Raw genomic sequence first — 16,477 nt, forward strand, 5'->3', positions numbered from 1 at the left:
AGTAAAAATTATGCCTGTAAAAATGACATCTTAAGCTCTCATATTTTTTCCCTCCCAGTGATTCAGCAGCAATTTTATTCCACTTACATGTCAAAAGATTATATGTTTTTTTTTTTTTTTTTTTTTTTTTTTTTTTTTTTTTTTTTGTTCTGTTTTTCTAACTGCTGCTGCTGTGACTCCCCTTGTATTCAGAAAGGCGAGCTGGGTTCCTCCTGTCCCCATGCTGTTATCAGCAATAAGGTCCTGCAATCCGGACATGGGTGATAATTTTGCTGATGGTGAGGCAGAGAAGCACACAGCTGGTTGCCTGTAGCTTAGTGGAACTTCTGCTCAGTGGTTCAAAGTCAGATAATAGAAATCCATGCATGTTAACAAAGTCACTGAAGTCACACAATTTTTGCAGTAGCTAATGATCTGATGTATGCAATGGTTCGGACATTTAAGCAACTATTTATTCACTGAGAGAAAAGTAATTACATCTCTAAGATTATCAATAGTTTTAGTCAAAAGCTGAAATAAAGACATTTTATTATTCTACATTTCTGCTTCCTTTCAAGCTAGAGCTGTTTTCCTGTGCTCATAAAGAATATCTATTAGGTATTGCTTATGACAATGTGATGGATGAATATAAAATGCAATACACATATACATGATTAATACAATGTCCAAGTGTAGTTAAATATTAATTCTTACTATTATCAGCCAAGGCCCATGCTTCTGCAGTTCCCTGGAAATGTTAACTTCCCTGTTACCTACAGCAGAGTAGGTGCAGAACATCCTCTCTTCTGCCTCTATTTTGGCATTCTCAGCTGAAGGGGAAATACACGGATCCCTTCCTGAAATTGTAGATCTTCCAAGAAGCCCCACAAAGCAAAGGTTATTATCATATTTTTCCTTTCCCATACCAGGCATTTACTACATGTGAATGAATCAAGAACTAACATTTTACAGATGGCTCATGCAGAACAAAATAGCTCTGCGGCCTTACTTATAGCTCTGACGGCCATTGCAGATATGTTTGGCTATCAAGCATTTGTGACCTGCCCGTGGTCCTTCAGTGGCTCTGCAGAACAGTACAGTGGCCAAACTCTGTCTCAAGGAGCATATATGTGATTGTCCCTGGTCTTCCAGGGAAATGAATTTGGGAGGGACCGATTAGTGCCAAGTAGATCGATTCCCAAAAGTGAACCTCATCTGCTACAAATTGCGTCATTAACTCAGAGAGGATGCAAGTGCACCTCCATTATGTGCATAAAAGCTATAAAAAAACTCTATGTTCAGTGCCCCACAGGGGAGCCACATATACACAATTTCCAACTGCTGTAAGAGCAGAATATTTTTTCCTTTTCCCAACAGGACTTGCATTTTGCCTGCTGGTGAGCTCCTCTTTTTGATCAGTGCTCCCAAAAATCATTTATAAATGCACAATGAACTGTACACCAGCAACAGATTTGTACCTAACAACCTTCAACACATCATGCAGAGAAGGCATAACATCACATTCCTCAGCAGCAGGATCATGGACAGCTTGTCTAATGCTAAATTTGTGTATATGTGAAGACAGGAGGGAAGCTGTGAAGCCAAAGAGAAAATAGACCGAAAATGAACCTCGGTTACGTTCTTGCCTTGTATGACTGAATTCTGAATCTGTTGTGTAGGTCCAATGCTTTCATGGAAATGTAAGTGCTGTAAATCATGGGTGTTTGTTGGTGCCTCTGCCTGTATGGAGGATCCTGTGTATACACACACAAACACATGCGCGCTCTTTGTATCACACCCTGCCTGTTCTCCAGGGAAAAAAAATAGAGAAAAAAAATAGAGAAAAAAAAAAAAAGATTTTTGAAGATCACATGAACTTTCAAGTGATGACACGTGTTTACTACAAATTTATAGTGCCTATGTTGTTGGAGACAAGAAAGGCAAGCAGAAGGACTGAGAAACAGCATGGCATCTCAGTACAGTCCTGACCTGGGGCTGACAGCAGCACAATGTAGCTGTGATCTACAGCAGGGGTAGCTATTTGTGGCAGTGATTACCTGCATACTCATCAAGCACCAGCACGATGAAACTCAAGTTGTGTCCAGGATCCATGGTCAAGACTGAAATCAAAGGTCCAAGGATCTCTATAACCAGCTGGGCCAGTAACATTATAAACTCCAGTTTCTGTGCTTAAAGAGAAGCACTGTCCCCCATTAGCCTGGATGTCCAAGCTCCTCCTCAGGCCCATGGCAGTGAGCAAGCTGTCCTGGGCACATCTCCAGAGAGCACTCCTGGAGTCCTCACTCTTCAAGATAAGCGATGCTCTAACCACTGCTGCTCTCTCCTTACCTTCTGGGCACTACAGAAACCTAATTACTGCATTAGATTATTCCTTTCCTTTGGAAAAAAAAAAAAAAAAAGGAAAAAAGGATAAAAGGAAAAAAAAGTATCTGCTTGGTTTGCAATACAATTCAGTTTGAGCTACAGGTATGTAGACACTACCCCGAAAGCAACTCCTTAGATATTCCAGACAGACAAATACACACCCACCTTTACCAAACAGCCTGGGCCATGTGGGTGGCCCACATATAAATCCACGTGGTGTCACGCGCATGTATTAAGTGATATACATGCCATATGTTTTAGCAGCACTGAGGCAAAAATGAGCCGAGGAAAATTTACTGAATTCTCTCACTGATTACTTTTTTAACCTTCTTAAAGAGTCTATCAGAAAGCAAAGAGGGTGGCCTGCAGCGAGCTCAGATACTGAAGATGCTGAACTGAATGGGTGGCAAACTCTTGCAGGTAGCAGGGATGTGCATTTTAGAACAGAGGAGTTTCTTCTCTTCGTGGGACACAAGCTACATGATGATGAGCCTAGTCGGGAAAGCCCTCTTCTTTGTCTTTTGGAGTTCTACTCTGGCGTGAGTCACAAAAGCAAATCCAAGCAGCGTTTTGCACATTCCTCCTCTCCCCCAGTCAACCCAGAGAGGGCCAAAGTCTTCAGCTGAACCCCAACAAAATTAAGAAGTCTAAAGAGATAGAATTTCAAATTTTTGTGCATGTGCGAAATTAAAACAGTGCTACTGGAGAGTGACTCTGCTCAATCAGATGATGACAGGACAAGGGGGAATGGTTTCAGACTAAAAGAGGGGAGATTGAAATTAGAGGTTAGGAGAAAATTCCTCACTCAGAGGGCACTGGAAGAGGTTGCCCAGAGAGGCTGTGGATGCCCCAACCCTGGGGGTGTTCAGGACCAGGTTGGATGAGGCCCTGGGCAACTTGATCTAGTGGGTGGCATCCCTGTCCCCACAGTAGGGGGGTTGGAACTGGGTGTTGTTCAAGGTCCCTTCCAACCTGAGTCATTCTGTGATTCTGTGATACTGGCTTTGCTGTTATTTCCATGAAACCAGATTCTGGCCTCTACATAAATAGATTTTTACTTTATTTGTGGAGAGAGCAGCTCTTTCTCTTTTCCTTTTTCCCACTGAGCAAATAAGCCATGGTGTCTGACTGTGCCAAATAGAACAAAGTTATACATTGCTGGTCCAGAAGAAAAATGTCCTAAAATGATTATATCTAACAAAATTAAATTCTTATTAGAAAAACAACGGCCTGCTGGTGTTGAGATAATTACACTGAGAAAAATGCTAAAGAGAACAGTTAATTGGAACTGGATAAATTTAGCTAGTAATACAAACAAACGTATGTTGCCAAACGGAGATGGAAGGCTCCTCCATGGTCCCTGTGCAGATTGGTGTGTGTGCAGGGTTATTGGCAGCAATGGTGGTGAAATAAATTTCCATATTTCTAGAGGATTTGTAGAGATTAATAAAGGACAGTGCTTGCCTCAGGCTGTGCTATGACCATCTGCTCTATTATTTCTCATAATGCTCTCCAGCCTGAATTCTGCAGCTCCTGTGCTAGCTTTCTCTCCAAGCCGCATGCTGATGGGGATACCCTGCAGCTGTACATCATGTCCCAGTCCTGCACGGCCGCAGCTCATCCCCTTCCTGTGCCATCTCTTCCCTACTCCTCCTGAGCAATTGTAGAAGACCGGGCACCTTTACAACTCAAAGGGATAATGGGGATTCACAGCCTGGTTCAACATTATAGCAGGCACTTGTGTCACCAAGGCAGAGTGCTGAGTGTCTAATCATTTAAAGCCCAAGGAGTCTCCCCGTGCCCCTGCTTGCCAGCCAGCAGATGCCTCGCAGAGCACAGCTGGGTGCAGCTGCTTTCTCCCCATCCTTGCGAGGACCAAATGACCCTGCAGCAGGGCAAGCCATGACCCCTGATCCAACTCTGGGGCACTCAGGAATTTTTAGGCTCTAAAACATCACTTCTCTCAAGCACAATTCGATGTCTGAACAGTACATTAATGTTAATTAATGTTTGTAAATAGTGCAACAAGCATCTGTCACTCTGGTGCTCCAACACTCTTTGGATACATCTGCTTAGCTTTAGGCTTTATTTAGCAGTGATCATGTGGTATGTTTGGATTCCTGTAAGATGAGCTCTGACTACACAAATACATGGCTAGGTCTGTTTTGTTGCATGTTACATAGCAGCTCAACAAATGCTTCTAGCACTGCAGGTGAGCAGTAGATGTATTGCCCAGCAGAAATGCAGGCCTGGAGGACAGCTTCGCTGCGTGGGCCGCAGCCAGGAGAGCTGGAGGATGTGGTCACAGGACCTATTTGTTTCCCTTTTTTTCCCTCCAAATTGTATTGCAAATACTGGAGAAGAAAATTGCCTTCCTGGCAGGTTAATGGTATTTGGAGACTCTATCATAGCTTCTTGGTCTGTTTATATGCAGTGCAATTATTTTTATTGCATAGGCACAAAGAATAGACAGGTATGCATAAAACGTGCAATAAATAAATAATTCAAGGCCAAATATTTCTTTTATATTAGAACACCAAAAAGATAATGAAAAAGTATAACCCAGTGACAGCAACATTTGGATTCAGTGAGCCCTGAGGTACCTCTGACACCTTGGAGAAACATGTTTTCAGATCACACTGAGCTTCCCTAAGGCTTGTCAGTACTTTGCTCCCTGTGTCTCACTGGTAACATCGATTCACCCTGTTCATGTCGTGATTTCTCCACGTTTTCTCAAAATCCTGTTGAATGTCTTTGAGAATTCAAATCTGAATCTTTTTCTTCAGACCCGGTAATGAAATAGATACAAGATGTTACCAGCTAAAGCTCTTTCAAGCAACACTTTCAACAAATGTTGAACAGAATGACTTTCCAAACTGAGTTCCAGGATTTAGAATAACCACAAAGCTTTCTTAAAAAAAAAAAAAAAAAAAAAAAAAGTGTATGCCCTGAAATAAAACAGAAGGCAGGAAATATATGAATCACAGAAAAAACACCAGCTAGAAAAAAACATGCTCCATTAAAGTCTGAATGAACAGAAGGGCAACAACTAGCAAACATGAAATAAAGCATGGTGGAGGCAGCCGTGCTGTCTGTGCTCCCCCAAAGCCGTCTGCCAGGAGTGGTGAGCAGTGGTGATGAAGAAAGGTCAAGGATGGGCTAAGTCATCCCCCCTGCACCGGCACTCATTTACCTGCTCTGGTCTTCTCAGTGCTCCTAACACTGTTCTGGGATCAGTCATCACTGGGGAAAACAGCCACAAACCACCACAAAACTGCCACAGAAATCCAAGTATCTGCCAACAACCATTAAAGTGTGAGGATGTGCAGATGAGAGGGGAAAAGAAAGACATGTGGCTCTTACTCACATCAGAGGGAGTATTTCGAGCTGATCTGAAAGCTGCCTGGAGGTCACAGAGTGCTGCAAAAATTAAACTGGGTTTTCAAATCTCAGTTCATATATACACAAGGTAAATGAGAGATTTGCTTTGAAAGCCTGTAGCCCAAGCCCCAGAAGAAGAAAACTTTAGCCCAGCATTTGGAAAGCAGGTGGCTTTTGTCACTGTGTTAAATCATAGCTGTTAGCAGCACGTGTTGGGTGCTCACTTGGGTTATGGGATGGCTCTCTGTCAAGTCATTTATTGCTGTTAGACTGCTGTCAGCTACCCATGTTTTAGTTAATACACACCAGGAAAACCATAAATTTTTCAGTTCAGTCTGTGAAAGGAGGAGGATTTTGGCAAAGTGCTCAAGAAATAGGTGGAATTTAGAAACTTTTGGTACTGGTGTCTATTCAAATATAACTGAAGCTTGGCTGCTTTCTCTTTTGATGTCTAGTACAGAAGTGAAGTAAGGTAGAAATTTTCTCCTTGCCCTTCTCAGGAGACCCACAGATCAAACAAAGCTGGAGGTGATGCTGCCCAGACAGTCACAGCAAGGGGGAGGCACACTGCCAAGGAGAAAAGGCCATATATAAAAGGTGGGCTTTAGCCTCCTTTTCGTATGGAAAATTAACCTGTTATTCTGCACCCACCACTCTACCCAGGAGTTGTAAATAATCCCTGTTGTGCTGCTTGCCAAGGTTTGGAACAGCAGCCAGCTTCATGGCAGCCAAAGGAGAACAATGTCTATGTAAAGACACAGGAGTGGAGAGGGACTGGCACCAGCTCCAGGTTACCTGAGGCAGGACACAGCACAAGCACAACGTGCCTCACAGTGCAGCAAAGAGACTGCAGCACATCCTTAGGCAGGTGGCAAAGGACAAAATCAAACTGTCTGCATTCTCCCTGTCTTCTTCCACCCAAATGCCTCCTCTGGGAGGTGAAGGGAAAGACCCCATGTCTCACGTCAGTGAAAGGCACCTGCATCTTCTCAAGGTGGGTGCTCTAAGCTTGGTGTTTAGTCCTGGGATAACCCAAGAGCCCCCAGTCTTGAGACTGAATCAGACTCACGCTGAGGGGTCTGATTTAACAGAAGATGGTGAAAGCCATGTGGTTGCTTTGGGACTCTCCTTTTCAGATGAGACAGGGAGGTCCTGGGCTTGCTTTCAGCTGACACTCACTGCCAGCAGACACAGGCCCAGCTTGCCTTCTAGTACTGGGAGAAATAATTTATCTTTTGAAAAGTCTGAGATGAAATCCTGTCTTTTTTCACATCAGGTGAAGCTCCAAATGATTACCTATGGAGTCAAATAGCATCCTATATGAACTTCTAGAGCTGGATTTACTGGCTAGGAGAGGTGTTATTAGAGAGAGATCAGAGAGCAGAGGAAAGTGCCTTTGGAGAGGAGCAACCTGGCTTGGGGATGTTGCTGCTAGTGCTCTGCTAATGGTGCTGTGTGTGTGTGATGCTCGTGGCTCTAACAAGCACTTAAGAAAAACAAGAAAAACACGATACCAGGGAATTACCTAAAATTTAGATCAGCCATGCAGCTGGTCTGTAGAGGCACCATCCTCAATGTGAAAGCAGTAAGCAAACAATAAGGGCTGCGATAATTGCCCATGTCAGGCTGCGTCCAGCCACCAGCATGGAAAGCTTTTTCCCTTCCTCAGTCTGAGAGCAAAGAACAGCACACTTATGGTAAACACACACGAAAGAGAAAGAGCATTTGTGTGCCCTGAAAAAATTCCCTAACATCTGGCAACTTCAGGTTTGTCAGCTGTTCAAAATTGCTGCCGTGTTTCTGAATCACAGGCAGTGTAGATCTGTTTCCTCATACCTGGGCTCACGGAGGCTTTCAGCATGCTCATCAGTGAGCAATGAATTCACCCTCTGCTTCTCTTCAAGCCATTTGACTGCTGTTTATTCTAGTATGGCCAATACTGGGGGTGTGGCAGGTTTGGGGGGATTTCTCTCGCACCCTTCGCAAGAGCAGCTCTGCGTGTGGCAGAGAACATGCAAGGCTCCCCGGGCCAGAGAACAGGAGAGCGTGGAAGGGACACATGTTGTCCTGTCCAGGTGTTCCCACTCTGCTCTGAATGTTTTATTCAGTAATCTAACCCATCTCATTTATTTTTTTTAAATGTATTTCCAGTTTCAGCTCATTCTGCTGAGCTGCATGTTTGCAAACTCTGCCTCTGCTCTGTGTACAAAGAACAAATCTTCCTGTGTAAAGCTGCCATGCCTCTTCTGTGTCCCCAAATCCCCACCTCCACACCACGCACATTGACAGCCACAATCTGGGGCAGTCTCCCCACCCTTGGACACCCTGCGAGGCTGTCCTAACGGCAGGGGGACCAGTGGGGACAGCAGACATGGGAGCTCACCAGGTGTTGGGGTTGGGGGGCTGCAAGAGGGGGGCATCTGCAGGAGGAGGGGGAAATTTCTTTTCTGCAGACCCCACATGGAGTCCCTGCCCCTTGGAAGTTGGCATTAATATATTCCCTTTGTGTCCTCCCTCTGCACAACCCCCTGATGTTACTTAAGGGCCTGAAGAATCAAACTCCATGATTTTAAATTACAAGTCCACATCCTCACATCTGCTTTACTGGTAATTGGCTCAAAGTGGCAATTTGTCAATGTTTTTAAGATAATGAGCTCCTCATTTGTGTTCCAGCCATCTAAACTTCCAGCTACAGAAACACACCACAGCTATTGCACATCAGCTCCTATCTGGGTGTGCTACTTTACGTGGTGGTGCCCCTGCCTCCCACACAAAAGGAGTTCTGCCAATCAATGGAGAAGTTAATCAACTATCTTTTGAAGCCTGGCTGAGTACAGACACTTTGGATGAAAGCTGTTATTTAAATACCAGTTGTCATGATGATGAGAATGATTATGGTTATTTTAGCCATATTAGTAATGCTAAGTAATGGTATTTTTAAAGGTATTGAAATATCTGCACAGAAAGCAACTGAAGACTCTAAATATTGCCTGTTAGAATAGCTGGTCAAAATGCTTTAAGTATTTAGACTGAAAAATGCTTGCTATTCTGTAAGGTTTGTTTAAAAGTTGAAAAGGTCTATAGTTTACCTCGAAACATTGCAGACATAGTAAAACAAAACTGTTTGCTGTGATTTATTTAGGATTTTGGCTTCACTTTAATTTTTCAAGAAAAGTTTAAAATAAAGTTTTTAGAATCTCCCACAAAGCCTATGTACCTTTTCAACAGCTTTACTTACCTCCTTGTTAGCCGTCAGTAGTGAAGATGTGCAAATGGATGTCTTAGCTAAAAAAGCTTATAAAATTTGGGGGTGGGGGCTTGCTTTCTAAGTCTTTCTCTATATAACCTATTAATATATGTCAAAATGTGCCATTTAGTAGTATGGGTGTTTGTCTGACTAACAGCAGGAAAAACAGTTCTGATAGCACTTGAAAGATTTGTCAAACACTTTTTGATAAGAGAGAAAGCCAGAGTTTAGTGCCTCTGTCCCTGCGTGCACACCGAGCTGATCACCAGCCCGGCCTTCCCCACAGCCCCTGGCCATGAGCAGCACTTCCCCTGCAAACACAGCGACCTGTGCAAGATGCACCTCCTGCTGCAGATCTTGCATATCTTTCCTGCAGATGCATCTTTAAGGATGTCTTTTCTTTACCTTGAAGGAGAATCCATAGCATGTCTGAACAATAACACAAACAAAGCTGTGCCAGGAACTGGCCGAGAACCTAGCTTGCTTTATCAACAAAAATCTCATTCCCTTCAAAGTCTTCCTACACTGGTGAGGATTCAGACAGCTCTCTTCAAAAAGAGCTACCAAGAGAGATTTGTTGCTGCATGGTACCCAGCAGGCTCATGCTCACCCTTTGGCTACTGCAGATAAGCAACAACACTGAAAAAACTTGAAGCAAACATGATTTTCTCTGCTGCTCTGCTCATACCTGTCCAGCGAGATACAGCACAGGTGCAGGATTGATGCTGTGGTGAGAAGGACATCGAGAGATGTCCGAACAAGGCAGAACATCTCTCCATAGATCCAGTTGTCCTGAACTAGCTCGATGGCTCCAAATGGCATCACCAGCACTGAAACCAGCAGGTCCGCAAAGGCAAGGGAAACAATGAAATAATTGGTCTTGATTTTCCTGCAAGACAGATAACAAAATGAACAGCTTCAATGAAGCATCCTCTACGTGTAGACAGAGAATTCAGCTTGTGGTTGGGTCTAAATTGCTCCATCATATATATGTAGAAAGGTCCTCTCTAACAAATTTCCCACTTTATACACGTATTGTCATGCCTAGCTTGTTCCTGTTTTTTACACCTAAACAACCTGTCTCCCCTGTGTAAACACATTTTCCTGCTCACATGTAAGAGGTAAATAGATGCCTGCAGGCCTCTGCTTCTGGCTTAGTCTCACAGCTTGCACTGGAGAGTTTGGTGGCGAGGAGGGGGATTTTATTTTAACTTGTAAATTGACAAAATCCTTCCAGAAAGTACTGAGAAGAATCGAGACCGAAGCTATAATTTTAACTTGAAGAGTACTTTTTAAATCATAACAATAAAATAGAATTAAATCCATTAAAAATCCCACGCAGAATATGAATAGAGGCTGCTGAATATCTCCCTCTGCTCATGGGGCTGGTCTGACAAATCACAGGGGGAGCAGCAAGCCTCAAGACACGAGTTTTGCCTGTGAACCACCCCAGATTGTTGGGAACATTTGCCAGGCTGCGGTAGAAGGACCTTGAGCTGCATATTTTACTCAGGGGCTAGTGAGAAAGGGAATTGGAGATGGGATTGAGCACTGCTGCTTTGCTCTGTTTTTCACTGATTTATCTGGTTTTGACACCAAAAGTGCTAAATGTGTGGGGGATGGAGACTGCAATGGTCCCATGGCCACAGGGCGGATCTGAGGGCAGGGACACCGAGACTGAGGTGGCAGCATGACACTGCCCCACAGCTAATGGTGGCACCTCCTTCATGGTCTATGCTCCAAGATTCATGCAAAGGACTTTCATCTGGGGCCTTGCCCCATGCCCCCTGGCTGAAGGGGGAGCTGTGGGGGCTGCATGGGCTCACCTGAGTTGCCTGTCCCGGCACACCGCCACCATCACCAGCAGGTTCCCCAGGATGGCCATCAGAATAACCGCTGATATGAAGGTGAGCAGCACAATCTTCTCTGCTATGCCGAAGCCCTCACTTGAACTGGAGAGCACAGAAAAAAAAAGGAAAACAAAGAAAATGCACCAGAGTCTGGGGGCTGCCCAGGTTCCTGCAGAGCCAAAGACGCCAAGCACCCGCTTGGCCATCACAGCAGCAGCATCCCCAAACAGCCCACCAAGACCTCAGCACTCCTTAACAAAGAGTTTTTCCTATTTACAGAGAAAGCTGAGAGGCTCGTGTTCATCAGCAGAAAGGCTGAATCTTTTCTTTTCTTTTCTTTTCTTTTCTTTTCTTTTCTTTTCTTTTCTTTTCTTTTCTTTTCTTTTCTTTTCTTTTCTTTTCTTTTCTTTTCTTTTCTTTTCTTTTCTTTTCTTTTCTTTCCTTTCCTTTCCTTTCCTTTCCTTTCCTTTCCTTTCCTTTCCTTTCCTTTCCTTTCCTTTCCTTTCCTTTATCTTTCTCTTCTCTTCTCTTCTCTTCTCTTCTCTTCTCTTCTCTTCTCTTCTCTTCTCTTCTCTTCTCTTCTCTTCTCTTCTCTTCTCTCCTCTCCTCTCCTCTCCTCTCCTCTCCTCTCCTCTCCTCTCCTCTCCTCTCCTCTCCTCTCCTCTCCTCTCCTCTCCTCTCCTCTCCTCTCCTCTCCTCTCCTCTCCTCTCCTCTCCTCTCCTCTCCTCTCCTCTCCTCTCCTCTCCTCTCCTCTCCTCTCCTCTCCTCTCCTCTCCTCTCCTCTCCTCTCCTCTCCTCTCCTCTCCTCTCCTCTCCTCTCCTCTCCTCTCCTCTCCTCTCCTCTCCTCTCCTCTCCTCTCCTCTCCTCTCCTCTCCTCTCCTCTCCTCTCCTCTCCTCTCCTCTCCTCTCCTCTCCTCTCCTCTCCTCTCCTCTCCTCTCCTCTCCTTGTTAAACGTTCTTTTTTGTTTGGTTTGGTTTGTTGTTTGTTTGTTTTAAAAAATATTTTTTTTTTTTGAGTCTGCAAAAGAGGAGGGTAATACACAATGTGCAACGGATAGCATTCATAAAACTGTGTTTCTTACCAAATTTTTGAGCCACTTTTCTTTTTAGGCTATTTCTAATTATTTATCCAGAACAAAAGGCACCCCAAACCTCCTCCTGCCTGTGTCACTTTCCACAGTACATCAGAGTGGTGAGAACAAGTGTTTGTTCATAGCATCAGGTGTGGCTAGAAATAAAGCAGCATTAGGAGCAGCATTCGGCACTAATTCTGCAGGGAGATTCCTTCACCGTGCACAGAGCTGGCACTCGGCACCCAGGATTAGTGCTGTGAGATTGTTCACATCATTGAAAAATTGAACTGTTATTCTGTTTTAGTTTGACTTCCTCTGGGGTCACGTTTTATTTACTAAATTCAGTCCAGGCTTTTACACTTTATCTTTCTGAATTCTCCTGATTTTGGCAAAGCTCAAAAAGATTAGAGGCTCTGCTGCAGTCCCATCTCCAGTGCCTGTGCCATCTTAATAGGCATCTCATGACCGACTTCAGCTCATGCCTGCACTGCAGAGCACCCCTTTAATCACAATTTCTGCTTTTGTCCCTGGTGCCACCTTCAGTCTGACTTTTTTTGCCCACTGCCAGTTGCACAGTTGGGTCAGATCACAGCCTGCTGAGCCTAGACTCATCATATGCAGTATGAACACCACCTTAGAAATTCATGAGTTATAAAGTTTTACAAGGAAATGCATTTGGGCATAGATTCATCCAGAAGGGTGAGAATGTTTATGAGCAAATAAGAAAGAAGGAAGGAGATGCCCTGGCCTCACACTAGCCTCATGGAAACACAAAGCATCAGGCAGACCTATGCAGGATATAAAACAAGTTCAATTATCGAGCTATAACGAGAAAGAGGTCTGACACAACTGCATTGCCTAACTTCAGAAATGTACGTTCATATGCCAAGCAGTGCTTTCTCCCCCGTGAGAACACACATGGCTTTTAATTCAGGATAATCTCATGAATTAAAACCAGAAGCTTAAAAGAGGTCACATAGCATGGACAGATGGGTGTATCCCACCTCCCTGCAGAGCTTTCAGGCAAAAAGTTCCTGAGTGCTGCCAGCCTTGTGTCCCTCTGGATGTTCCTGGGGTACCAGTTACACCCAGGTAGAGGTGGCTTGGAGCGAAGAGAACCCAGTAAGGCAGTAGGTTTTGTCTTGTGTTAGGTGAATGGTCAGATGGTAAATGTGAGGCAAAGGCATGGCTGCTTCTTTTGCCCTAATGGTTTTTGTTGCTAATGTCATTGAATCCAGTCCTGCTTAATGGAGGAAGGTTGCCAGGGTGGTGTTGACAGGGTCAGACGCAGTCATGGATCTGCATTCAGCAAGACACTTATTTTTGTGCAAGGCAATTACAGATGCTAAGACGGAAGAAAGGAAAAGTCAAGAGCAGGTTTTACTCAGCATCTGAGAGTTTACATTTAATTAGGGAGAGCTGTCTCCTGGACTTATCACAACTTCAGTGAGGGTAATTAAGGCTCCAGGAGGCCTCCTGGGCAGCTAGCAGCTCTGGGCAAATGCTGGTGCATTCAGAAATGGTGACAAGGCTCTGTCAGAACTAAGTGTGGATTTCCCAGCTTTTGCTGGATATGTTGCTTCCCACTGCCCTAGGTCATTAATTCTTGGACAACTCTTGAAATGAGTGGGTTTTGTGTCTGCAGTTCTTATAATTACACTCAGTTGTTGCCTGCAATTTGCCTACATTGATCCAGTCCGCCTCCTCCCATCTGATGGAAGAAAATTCCCATCTGCCAAAAGGATCTGCCTCATCCATCATCCCATCCCTGACGGTGGCCTGTAGGAAAAGAAATGCCTACGTGCATATAGTGGTACCTCCCTCGCGTGCTCTCTCGTGCTGCAAAGGTCACAGCAGTTTGTGCTAAAAAGCCCTAGGTGAGATTCTCTGGTCTGTCTTTTAAACTCTCAGAACAGTAAATACTGCCTCTGGGCAGCTTTCCTCCACCTAGTAGTAAGATGCTAGATGCAAAATCAAGTACATGCATGGCATCAGTTTCCGTTCCTTCTGTCACCAGTGACTGCCCTAAATTGCATATATAGATGCTTTCCTCAAAACTAAAGGTAATTGACATCCAGGTCCTTATTCCAACACCCAGATCCCAAGGCACTCTACAAAACTGGTCACTAGCCACATGACGGCTCCTAGGAAAGGACACCATTCTTTCCCCAGCGAGAATTCACTCCCCCATCCGTCCATCTCCATCTGATCTGAAATTTCTCCTTTCCCCAGAATCAATGTCTGGTGTTGGAGATTTGGGGAGGCAGGGAGGTTGGGGTGCCGCAAGAGGGACGTGCACAGCAGTGACATGCTTTGGATAAGGCCCAGCATGATGCCCAAGGCAATTCTCCTCTGCTGGAGGCACAGACAGCTCTGGGTCTGCCACCTCCCTCCTCGTGCAGACAGATGTTGTACTGCTGGGGAAGAGCAGGCACAAGCCAGCATCGGTACTGTGAGCACAACCACCAGAGCCTTCATTAATAACGTTCAGCAGAAGGCTCCACAAAAATTAGAGGGATGAGGAAAAGAAGAGACTTCAAAGGTCAGGTCTCTGCCTGCTGACTGTGTACAGGGCAGGATGAAAAGCTGGCGAACAATGGGGACACCGGGATCAAAGGCACCTTCATCGAGCTGTAATTGTACCTTTCTAAACATAGCCCTCACAATGGGCTGACCAATCCATGGCTGTGAAACAAAATGTCACACCACACTGAATACCTCCCTACAAAAGGTGTTCCTTTTCCTCCACAGCAGCACACAAATGCTGGCAGAACGGTGGAGAGGAGGAGGATGGTTCTGTTTATACAGAGCCAGGCAGATAGATTTGTATTTTGTCTTATCTAGCTGTCCTGGTTTCAGTTAGCACAGAATTAATTTTCTTCCTAGTAGCTGGTGGAATGCTGTGTTTTGGCTTAGGATGAGAAGAGTGCTGATAACACCCCAATGCTTTAATTGTTGCAGAGCAGTGCTTATACTAAGCCAAGGACATCTCAGTCTTTTGCTCTGTCCTGCCAACGGGCAGGCTGGGGGTGCAGTAAGAGCTGGGAGGGGACAGACCCAGGACAGGTGACCCAAACTAGCCAAAGGGGTATTCCATACCATCTGACGTCATGCTAAACAATATATAGGGGTGGCTAGCTGGGGGGAGGGGGCCGGACTGCTCGGGGTTAGGCTGGGCATCGGTCAGCGAGTGGTGAGCAATTGCATTGTGCATCACTTGTTTGTACATACTATTATTACTTTCCTATTATCACCATTGTATTATTATTGTTATTATTTTATTATTATTTTGTTATTATTATTTTCCTGTCTTATTAAACTGTCTTTATCTCAACTCACGGGCTTCACTTTCCATTTCTCTCCCCCGTCCCAGAGAGGGAGGGGGGAGGGTGAGCGAACGGCTGCGTGGTGTTTAGCTGCCGGCCGGGTTAAACCACGACACTAGCTTTGCTCATCCATCTGCTCTTCCTAAACAATTCCCATCTCCAGATTATTTGAGCACCTTGCATCTCCCCAGATTCTGCAGAGGGTATGGATGGGGAGAGCCAACTCCATCGTCCCAGGACCTGCCAGTGTGGGTTCAGCTGGCCTTTGTCCACCCCTCTGAGCAGTGCCTTGCGAGGGGAGCTGGTGATTGAGCCTGCTGGATCATGTTTTAGGGATCCCTGGGGTTTGGGGGTGCACCAAGGCTGCCTGCCAGAACATCACTGTCATTCATCATTCCCCACGCCTGCACCATTTGCACCAGTCTGGCTACAGCGCAGGGCCCTGAACAGAGGCAGGAGGCCAGAAACATGTCCTGACACATGTGTCTGCGGGGCATTTGCTCTGACGACAGTTTCCAAAGTGTTTGGGAGATCTCTACAACGAGTATTGCTCTCATGCCCCCTTGTACTGATCCTCCAGGGAACATTAGACGCAGACATCACCAGGGGTGCAAGAAGGACGTTCATCTGGGATATGTTTCTGCTCATCTGCCTTTTGAATAATCTGTCATCAAGTAGGAATATTTGTTAATTATTCAGTCTCGGTAATTCAAAGCTGTTAATAATGGAAGAAGTGGATATTGTTGTAAATTAAAATCAATGGTTTGAATAACATCTTTGATCAAATCTGAGTGCTCTGGCTTCCAAGCATGCTTCCCTGTTTAATAAAACAGAGATTGATGGGTTTGCTGTTACAAGGAAATGAGATTCAGACAAAATGATTGTTGGTTAGTAGGAATATAGAAATCACTTAAGGAAAAAGGTGAAATACTGATGTGGAATGAATGCTTTAAACCCACATGGATATATTTAAAAGGCTCTTCTGTGTAGTCATTAATGTTTTTTTTAAAAAGTGTAATTACTTTTTTTTTTCAAGCTCAATTTCTACTTTCCTGTAAACACCCCACCTTCTCTATCTGACCTCTAGTGCTTTTGCATATTGTATGCAGCAATTAAACCATGGATTGGTCATGCTGGTAAGACTGCATATATTGCTCCTCTAGTTTTCATTACAAATCACTGCCTGACCTCCCTGCAACTGCAGCAGGACAAAGTCACCAATAAACTGCTGAGA

General features: G+C 44.7%; 1 protein-coding gene across 5 annotated transcripts in view; it reads right to left on the reverse strand.

Annotated features, from left to right (window-relative positions):
* The window catches only part of HTR4 (5-hydroxytryptamine receptor 4), a 136,163-nt gene that overhangs the window by 61,075 nt on the left and 58,611 nt on the right, over nt 1-16,477 (reverse strand). For all 5 annotated transcript variants that reach the window (XR_011101281.1, XM_068697733.1, XM_068697735.1 and 2 more), the window contains exons 3-4: nt 10,819-10,944; nt 9,681-9,881 (exon numbers count right to left, since the gene is read on the reverse strand). Coding sequence is in view for 4 of the 5 variants with exons in the window: in XM_068697733.1 (XP_068553834.1) it covers nt 9,681-9,881; nt 10,819-10,944 (327 nt within the window). In the remaining variant the exon portion in view is untranslated. The remainder of the gene's footprint in view (nt 1-9,680; nt 9,882-10,818; nt 10,945-16,477) is intronic.

The sequence above is a fragment of the Anas acuta genome, chromosome 14 (assembly GCF_963932015.1).
Source record: "Anas acuta chromosome 14, bAnaAcu1.1, whole genome shotgun sequence".
Classification (NCBI taxonomy): Eukaryota; Metazoa; Chordata; class Aves; order Anseriformes; family Anatidae; genus Anas; species Anas acuta.